The sequence below is a fragment of the Trichogramma pretiosum genome, unplaced genomic scaffold (assembly GCF_000599845.2).
Source record: "Trichogramma pretiosum strain Unisexual culture from Peru unplaced genomic scaffold, Tpre_2.0 scaffold54, whole genome shotgun sequence".
Lineage (NCBI taxonomy): Eukaryota > Metazoa > Arthropoda > Insecta > Hymenoptera > Trichogrammatidae > Trichogramma > Trichogramma pretiosum.
The window spans coordinates 213581-223915 of NW_019641628.1; the positions used below are offsets into that span (position 1 = coordinate 213581).

A 10335-nucleotide genomic window follows, 5' to 3' on the forward strand; every position below is an offset into this window, starting at 1 on the left:
ATTGAGAGCGTACCAATAAATGCGTTGATCGACACTGGCTCGAAGGTCACGGGCATTAGTGAGGAATTTTACAGAATGCATGCCGAGGCATTCAAACATAATGCTAAGCTTCCTCTTACCGGCGTATACATGCGCGGATTCACTGGTGAAAAATCACAAAGAGTGAAGATGCAACTTCGAGCACAGATCCGCCTCGGTACGCAGGAAATTACAATAAATTTTTTTGTAATTCCAAATCTCATTAGCCAAGGCATCCTGGGAATCGATTACTTGATCGAGATGAGAGCATTTATCGACCTATTCGAAATGTGCGTAAATTTTCGTATTGACAGTAGCGACAATTTTGTCCCGTTCATACTTGAAAAGAGAACTCATCCGCCGATCGTGATTGTTGGACAGATACTCGATGACGACGCGACCGACTTTATAGAGCGGACACGCGAGTTCGCGACAGATATTGCGAGCGTGGAGCTGACCGGGCAGATCAACCGAGTACCACTTATTCCCGATGAGGCGCAGTTTCGCGAAAAAGTTGCAGCAATTCATAATATTTCGAATGAGCAACGCGAAAGGATCGCGGCGATGTTACATAGACATCGAGCCTGCTTCAGGGAAGCACCGGGACGATTTAAGTCCTTTTCATACAAGTTGAGAGTGCATGACATGTCCCCGTACCTGATCAAGTCATACCCGGTCCCGATCGCCCATCGCGCGGCAGTGGCAGAAGAAATCGCGCGAATGTTACGCTACGACATAATAGAAAGATCGCACTCGCAATACGTAAATCCCATCGTGGCCGTTATTAAAAAGAATAATACCGTGCGGTTATGTTTAGACGCAAGAGAGCTAAACAAAAGACTCGATAACGACCATGACGGCCCCGAAGAGATAGAGCAGGTGCTAAAGAAATGCGAAAAAATAGGAATCATGAGCTCCGTCGACTTACGAGCCTCGTTTTGGCAGATTCCCCTACACAACAGCTCCCGTAAATTCACCGCTTTTATGCACGCAGGTAGAACGTATCAGTTCAAAGTGGTACCATTCGGGTTAAAAATCGCGTCGGCCGCGTTAGCCCGGGCAGCCGAACCGATCCTTCGAGACATGGACGATTTCGTGTTCGATTATGTTGATGATTGGCTTGTAGTCTCACGGGACGTGGATGAGCATATACGACACCTTGAGCGGCTTTTCGAGACGATGGAACGCGAGAACATTACGGCCAACTTTGATAAGCTGGAGCTTTTTCGAGACGAGATAAAATACGTTGGCCACATCATTACCACTGACGGCATATACCCCGACCCAGAAAAGATCGATTTGATTCGGCGTTTCCCAGCACCAAAAAACATAAAACAGGTGCAGGGTTTTTTGGGCTTGATTAACTTTCTGTCGTGTTATACAGATCGGATTGCGTTCGTGACTCGGCCGTTGTTGGAATTAACAAAAAAAGGCAATAAATGGCGTTGGAGTGCGACGGAGGAGAACGCGTTTGAACACGTAAAAAACTTATTCTGCAAGCACGCTTTTCTGCATCACCCGCTCCGGCACAGGTCGTATGTTTTGATGACCGATGCTAGTACGGCTGGCCTAGGCGCGGCTCTTTGCCAATATGACGATGAAAAGAAAGTCCGCATAGTGAGTTTGGCGAGTCGAACGCTAAGAGGCGCAGAACAAAATTACTTTACAACTGAGTTAGAACTGTTAGCCATTGTGTGGGCATTACAAAAATTTCGAACGTTTATAGTAGGAGCTAAGGTGGAGGTTCAATCAGACCACAGAGCGTTGTCTTTTCTTTTGAGTTGCCGTTTCCTGAATAGCCGTTTAACGCGATGGATGTTGGCGATACAGGATTATGACCTGCACATGACATATATACGAGGTAAGGACAACGGCTTGGCGGACGCGTTGAGTCGGTTACCAGGACATCAAACCGATGGCGAACAGGAATTTAGTATAGCAGCGATTGCGATTCGATCACCGAACCATAAAGTAGTCGACAGACTGAAGAATATAATATCGGAACAAAAGAAAGATGCAAAGTGCGACCTCATAGCTGAAAAGTTAAAGAACGGACACGAGATAAGCGATTATGCGCTACACGAAGGAATCCTAGTAAAAGGAAAACTAAATGCACAAAAGATGGTACTACCGAGAACGTTAGCGTACGACGTAATGCTGGAGATCCATGAGTTTTATGCGCACGTGGGAGGTAAAAAAGTGCTACAAACATTCCGAGAATCTTTTTACGCGGCGAAAGCTAGACATATCGCGACAGGCATTACCCGTGCGTGCGACTCATGTCAGCGTAGTAAGACGTATATGCAAGGAAATTTCGTCGGCGTCGGAGTTATAATCCCACAAGGACCTCGTGATTTGCTGTCCATTGATTTCATGGGTCCGTACCCGATGAGCGTGAGCGGAGCTCGATATATACTCGCGTGTGTCGATGCGTTCTCCAAATTTGTGCAACTCTACCCGATCCGCAGAGCAGACGCGCCGACCACTATACGGCGAATTTTTAACGATTTTCTACCTAAATACGGGCCAGTGAAGCGCATCCAAACCGACCATGGTACGCAATTCACGTCCGTACTATGGAAAAGAGCATTACGGGACGCGGGTATCACGCACGTATTATCATCGATACGACATCCTCAGGGCAACATCGTTGAGCGCGTCAACAAGGAAATAGGCCGGATGCTTCGTACGTTGATAGGTAAAAGCCACAAGGCATGGGCAGCCTTGTTGCCACGAATACAAGATTGTCTGAACGAAATCTACCACGAGAGTACCGAGTATACGCCGATGGAGATACATTTAGGCAAGCGGCCGACGCGATTCTGGGAGAAATATATCAATTTGCCAAGGGGCAGCGACGGGAAATTTGAGAAAAGTGACCTCATGCTCGTGGCAAATCGATTAAGAAATAAAAGAGAGAAATATGCGTTAAAAGAAAATGCGCGACATAAAACTATTAGATATAAGATCAATGACCGCGTTTTGGTGCGAAACGAAAAACTGTCAAATGCAAACACACACGTAGTTTCGAAATTCCTAGCGTTGTACGAGGGACCATATACCATCATAGAGATATATGGTGGTGTGACGTTCGAGCTATTGAACGAAAAAACGGGAAAAGTGCGTGGGAAATTTCATGCATCGAATATCCGACCTTACTTTCAGACAGCCAAGCAAATCGCAGCTGCGACGACTCCGCAAGAAGGAGACGAAGAACCGACACCGCATAAGGAAGAAGGATCGAATCAAACTCCTCAAACAGCTCTACCATGGACAGATAAGCCACACCGGGCCAGTCGCCCGAGCACGACAGGCGTTTGAAAAAGAGCAGTGCCACCAACGGAAAGAGTCCCAGGGACACATTGAGACAAGTCAAGCGGTGACGGAAGCCCAAATACGAGCCCGCCGACGTGTAAGAGCTACCGAAAAAGAGCATATGCAAGAACAAGCTCAAAATCGAAAGCTCAAACAAGATTACACGAACCAGTGGATAGCCCGTACCTTCGGTACCCTGGCCATCAAACTTCCAGACGAAGACATAAAACGGCCGACATTTCCAATGTGCAGAATCCCAGCAGACGACGTACTACAAATCCACGTTCAAAAATGGGACCAACCGAATTAAGAAGAAAGGGAAAAGAGTATATCTTTAAATTGTTCTTTTTCAATAACACATTTATTAACATTTTCGTTTGTTTTCACATACTACCCCATTGAACAAAGCGACCAAACACACACGTCGGTTTTGAAAAGTTTGAATGAACATGTGTTCAATTTATTTTGTCAATATGCTTTGGGAACTAAGATTTGTCAAGCAAATTCACGCTCCGTTGTCTGAAGTACCGTCCGTGAATTTTGGGGGGGCCTATGCGACGATCATAATTTCGCGCTGAACCCCGAAATTAAAAATCTGCGCACCTCGCGACGCGAAGCACATTGTTTTCATTTTGAAAACAATGTGCGCGAAGATAAATCAGTGCTGCGCGCCGCGTAAGGACGCCGACTCGCACGTGAGATAAGACTCGCGTGCGAGTCAGTTTAAGTCCAGCATCCAATAAGTATAGATGGACCAGAGCTCACGAGCTACTTCGGCTCCACAGTAAGTACCCGCAAATTCCACGACGAGACGAGGCAGGCCTAAGTCCACCCTGGAGCCGTCCGACCCAACGTGTGTTGGATGGTGCTGTGCCAGTGCGTCGGGAAATTGCGAGTCATTTATAGCGCTCGGTAATTCTAAATTGCGTGTGTGTTTTGCTATCGCGAGTCGAGTCATCTCCCCCACAAGTCGAGCGATTTATTAATCGACACGCGTGTGCGTTGCTCTTTGCTTGTTTGTTGCAGGTCGCTGTTAAACAGACACCGCCCAAGAGAACTCTCTCTCTTTATGTTTTTTTTTATCCTCTTTATTTTTGTCGCTATATTGAACAATTTAAATAATTCAATAAATCAATAATTTAAATTTCATGAGAATACTTGTCAATAATTTATTTATCCCGACATCATTTCAGAGTCTACGAAAATAAAATAAGAACTTTACACATGTCTCTTATCGACTTGTCAAGCGAAATAAGCTCTTGAGAAACTTCAATCATCGCGAGATATTCAGCTTGACAGGTCGAAAGAGTTATGAGTGTTTGTTTGTGACTTCTCCAGGCTATTGGGTCTCCAAACAATTTAACTACATACCCACTAGTGGACGTCGAGTCAAGATGGTCTCGAAAGCTTGAGTCAGTGTGACTCGTGAGGTCATTTTCGATGCCTCTGTACATCAATCCTACCTGTATCGTACCTTGTAAGTACCGGAAAATCGGCTTTACCTCTTTCCAATCATCTTCGCTGGGTGAGACTTGCTTTCTCGACCGATAGTTCACAGCATATGCTATGTCAGGCCTCGTCACCGTAGCTAGGTACATCAAACTACCTATTGCTTCTCTATAAGGGATTCTCTCAATACTCGTTTTTGTTGGCTCTACTCGTTTTAACTCAATTTGTGATGCCTTGAATTTTAATTCTCTCGTTTTTACCTGTCGCGTTACCATCGGTGTGTTTTGAGCTTTGCTCTCGTCCATTCTGAACCTTTCGAGAACTTTATTTGTATATTCTACCTGAGTTAATTTCATGACTTTGTTTTCTCGATCTCTAGTTATCTCCATACCCAAGTATCTCGATGGCTCTCCTAGGTCCTTCATCTCAAAAGTGTTGCACAATGTATCTTTTATTTCTTGTAGTTTTTGCTTGCAGTTACTGGCCAAGATTATATCGTCAACGTATAATATCAGTAATGCAACTTTGCCTTCTTTCCTCCACGTGAACAAGCATGGCTCGTGAAAGTCCTTTTCCAGGCCTAATTTCTCGACTTCAGCAGTGAATCTCTGATTCCAAATCTTTGGGCTTGTCTTGAGTCCATAGATAGTTCTTTGTAACTTACAGACCTTCGACCGATTGTTTCCCTCTATCTCTAGCCCATCAGGAATCTCCATGTAAATCTCATCTTCTAGATTTCCATTGAGGAATGCAGTTTTTACATCGAGTTGTACTGCGTCTAGATCGAGTTTATTGATTACTGCTAGAGCTGTTCTTATTGTTGACAGACGTGATACTGGAGCATACGTCTCTTTCAACTCGTAACTGTTCTTGTCCTTGAAACCTCGAATGACTAGCCTCGCTTTGAATTTCTCTATGCCTTTTTCATCAATCTTCTTCTTGAACACCCACTTTGAGTCGATCAAATTTAATTTCTGTCCATTCAAATTTCTAGCTGGCTTATCGATTATCGTCCAAACCTTATTATCAGTCATCGACTTTAATTCTTCTCGTATGGCTGTCATCCATTTCTCTCGTTCTTCGGATTGTATCGCTTCTCTATAACTCGCTGGGTCTTGATTTGTTTTAGCAAGATTCGCATGTACTTCTATGTCATCGATCTTCAATTCAGGTATCTTGGCTCTGTAAACAAAGTTTGGATCCATCAGCTTAGCTTTCTTGACTCTTCGCTCTGGCATGACTCGAGGTGCTATTTCCTCTTTTCTTTTCTTAGTCACTACTTTATCTGCAGGTGGCTGGCTCACATCCATGCTCAAAGGCTCTATGTGTTTCTCAATATCTCGATTTTCTTTTTCCTTTTCATCGTTTACCTCGAATGTTACTGTTTTTGGCTCAAAGATCAATTGCTCTATGATTTTCGATGTCTGATGATCGTTGTCGGTATTTCTGACTCTATCTTGGTACACGATTTTCTCATTAAATTGTACGTGTCTCGAGTTGATGAATCTGTTCGTCTGTGGATGCCACAGTAGATAGCCAGTTGGTGTGTGCCCGACTAAGTATGTGACTATAGCCTTTTTCGCGAACTTGTTCTCGGCAATTGGAATTTTTACGTAACTCAAACATCCAAATCGTTTGAGCTCTATGATGTGACTCTTTTTATTCTCGTTAAGTCTCGATAAGGGTGTTTTGAACGACGCATTCCGGATTTGCATGGCTGTCGGCGTAATTTATTAAAATTGAAGTGGTCAGTACTTGGCTCGGACACTCACGTGATCTCGCTTGCCTTCCGCCATCTTGGATTCTTGGCTTAGATTTAAGTGTACATTTATACAATGGTTGCATTGCGGATTTGCATGGCTCTTCGGCGTATATGAACAAAATTAAAGGCGGTCAGTACTTGGCTCGGACCATCTCGTGATCCCGTTTGCTCTCCGCAATCTTGGATTCTTGGCTTAGATTAAAAGGAACATTTTTACAATGAATGCATTGCGAATTTGCATTGCTATCGGCGTATATTAACAAAATTGATGGCGGTCAAAACTTGGCTCGGACCGACTCGCGATCCCACTTGCTCTCTGCCCTCTATGAAATTTAGCTAAGATTAAATTGTACATTTATACAATAATTGCATTGCGGATATTCATGGCTGTTGAAGTATATCAACAAAATTGAAGGTGGTCTGTACTTGGCTCGGACCATGTTGCGATCCCGCTTGCTCTCTGCCCTCTATGAAATTTAGCTAAGATTAAATTGTACATTTATACAATAATTGCATTGCGGATATTCATGGCTGTTGAAGTATATCAACAAAATTGAAGGTGGTCTGTACATGGCTCGGACCATCTCGCGATCCCGCTTGCTCTTCGCCATCTTGGATTCTTGGCTTAGATTAAAAAGTAAATTGATACAATGATTGCATTTCGGATCTGCATGGCTGTCGGCGTACATTAACAAAATTGAAGGTGGTCAATACTCGGCTCGGACAACCTCGCGTTCGCGATTGCTCTCTGCCTGTTTTGAAATTTAGCTGAGATTAAAGTGTACATTTATACAATGATTGCATTGCGGTTATTCATGGCTGTCAGCGTACATTAACAAAATTGAATGTGGTCGGTACTCGGCTCGGACCACCTCGCGATCGCGCTTGCTCTCTGCCCTTTTTGAAATTTAGCTGAGATTAAAGTTTACATTTATACAATGATTGCATTGCAAAAATTCATCGTTCTTAGCGTATATCGACAAAATTGAAAGTGGTCAGTACTTGGCTAGGACCACCTCGTGATCCTGCTTGCTCTTCACCATCTTGGATTCTCGGCTAAGATTAAAGTGTACATTGATACAATGATTGCATTTTGCATCTGCATGGCTGTCGGCGTATATTAACAAAATTTAAGGTGGTCAGTACTTGGCTGGGACCACCTCGCAATCCCGCTTGCTCTCCACCATCTTGGATTCTCGGCTAAGATTAAAGTGTACATTTATACAATGATTGCAATTTGAATCTGCATGGCTGTCGGCGTATATCAACAAAATTGAAGGTGGTCAGTACTCGGCTCGGACCACCTCGCGATCCTGCTTGCTCTCTGCCCTTTTTGAAATTTGGCTAAGATTAAAGTGTACATTGATACAATGATTGCATTTCGAATCTGCATGGCTGTTCGCGTATATCAACCAAATTGAAGGTGGTTTGTACTTGGCTCAGACCATCTCGCGATCCCGCTTGCTCTCCACCATCTTGGATTCTTGGCTAAGATTAAAGTGTACATTGATACAATGATTGCATTGCGGTTATTCATGGCTGTTCGCGTATATCAACCAAATTGAAGGTGGTCTGTACTTGGCTCGGACCATCTCGCGATCCCGCTTGCTCTCTGCCCTTTTTGAAATTTGGCTAAAATTAAAGTGTACATTTATACAATGATTGCATTTCGGATCTGCATGTCTGTCGGCGTATATTAACAAAATTAAAGGTGGTCAGTACTTGGCTCGGACCACCTCGCGATCCCGCTTGCTCTCTGCCCTTTTTGAATTTGGCTAAAATTGAAGTGTACATTAATACAGTGATAGCATTTCGGATCTGCATTTCTGTCGGCGTATATCAACCAAATTGAAGGTGGTTTGTACTTGGCTCAGACCATCTCGCGATCCCGCTTGCTCTCTGCCCTTTTTGCAATTTGGCTAAGATTAAAGTGTACATTGATACAATGATTCCATTTTCGATCTGCATGGCTGTCGGCGTTTATTAACAAAATTAAAGTTGGTCGGTACTTGGCTTGGACCACCTCGCGATCCCGCTTGCTCTCTGCCCTTTTTGAAATTTGGCTAAGATTAAAGTGTACATTTATACAATGATTACATTTCGAATCTGCATGGCTGTTCGCGTATATCAAAAAAATTGAAGGTTGTCAGTACTTGGCTCGGACCACCTCGCGTTCGCGCTAACTCTCTGCCTGTTTTGAAATTTAGCTGAGATTAAAGTGTACATTGATACAATGATTGCATTTCGGATCTGCATGGCTGTTCGCGTATATCAACAAAATTGATGGCGGTCGAAACTTGGCCTGGACCGACTAGCGATCCCGCTTGCTGTCTGCCCTCTATGAAATTAAGCTAAGATTAAATTATACATTTGTACAATGATTGCATTGGTGATATTCATGGCTGTTGGAGTATATCAACAAAATTGTAGGCGGTCAGTACTCTGCTCGGACCATCTTGCGATCCCGCTTGCTCTCTGCCCTTTTTGCAATTTGGCTAAGATTAAAGTGTACATTGATACAATGATTCCATTTTCGATCTGCATGGCTGTCGGCGTTTATTAACAAAATTGAAGTTGGTCGGTACTTGGCTTGGACCACCTCGCGATCCCGCTTGCTCTCTGCCCTTTTTGAAATTTGGCTAAGATTAAAGTGTACATTGATACAATGATTGCATTTCGGATCTGCATGGCTGTTCGCGTAGATCAACGAAATTGAAAATGGTCTGTACTTGGCTGGGACTACCTCGCAATCCCGCTTGCTCTCCACCATCTTGGATTCTCGGCTAAGATTAAATTGTACATTTATACAATAATTGCATTGCGGATATTCATGGCCGTTGAAGTATATCAACAAAATTGAAGGTGGTCTGTACTTGGCTCGGACCATCTCGCGATCCCGCTTGCTCTTCGCCATCTTGGATTCTTGGCTTAGATTAAAAAGTAAATTGATACAATGATTGCATTTCGGATCTGCATGGCTGTCGGCGTACATTAACAAAATTGAAGGTGGTCAATACTCGGCTGGGACAACCTCGCGTTCGCGCTTGCTCTCTGCCTGTTTTGAAATTTAGCTGAGATTAAAGTGTACATTTATACAATGATTGCATTGCGGTTATTCATTGCTGTCAGCGTACATTAACAAAATTGAATGTGGTCGGTACTCGGCTCGGACCACCTCGCGATCGCGCTTGCTCTCTGCCCTTTTTGAAATTTAGCTGAGATTAAAGTTTACATTTATACAATGATTGCATTGCAAAAATTCATCGTTCTTAGCGTATATCGACAAAATTGAAAATGGTCTGTACTTGGCTCGGACCATCTCGCGATCCCGCTTGCTCTTCGCCATCTTGGATTCTTGGCTTAGATTAAAAAGTAAATTGATACAATGATTGCATTTCGGATCTGCATGGCTGTCGGCGTACATTAACAAAATTGAAGGTGGTCAATACTCGGCTCGGACAACCTCGCGATCGCGCTTGCTCTCTGCCTGTTTTGAAATTTGGCTGAGATTAAAGTGTACATTTATACAATGATTGCATTGTGGTTATTCATGGCTGTCAGCGTACATTAACAAAATTGCATGTGGTCGGTACTCGGCTCGGACCACCTCGCGATCGCGCTTGCTCTCTGCCCTTTTTGAAATTTAGCTGAGATTAAAGTTTACATTTATACAATGATTGCATTGCAAAAATTCATCGTTCTTAGCGTATATCGACAAAATTGAAAGTGGTCAGTACTTGGCTAGGACCACCTCGTGATCCTGCTTGCTCTTCACCATCTTGGATTCTCGG

General features: G+C 43.6%; 1 protein-coding gene across 1 annotated transcript; it reads left to right on the top strand.

The window, feature by feature from the left end:
• Nucleotides 1-2370: 2370 nt before the first annotated feature.
• LOC111693691 lies at nt 2371-4383 on the top strand. Its single transcript, XM_023459099.1, has 2 exons — nt 2371-3659; nt 4360-4383. The coding sequence occupies exon 1, from the start codon at nt 3155-3157 to the stop codon at nt 3641-3643; it is 489 nt and encodes a 162-aa protein (XP_023314867.1). The 5' UTR covers nt 2371-3154; the 3' UTR covers nt 3644-3659; nt 4360-4383.
• The last annotated feature ends 5952 nt before the right edge of the window (nt 4384-10335 follow it).

Coding starts and splice junctions, on each gene's coding strand:
- LOC111693691 (XM_023459099.1), top strand. CDS start 3,155: ATGCATCGAATATCCGACCTTACTTTCAGACAGCCAAGCAAATCGCAG.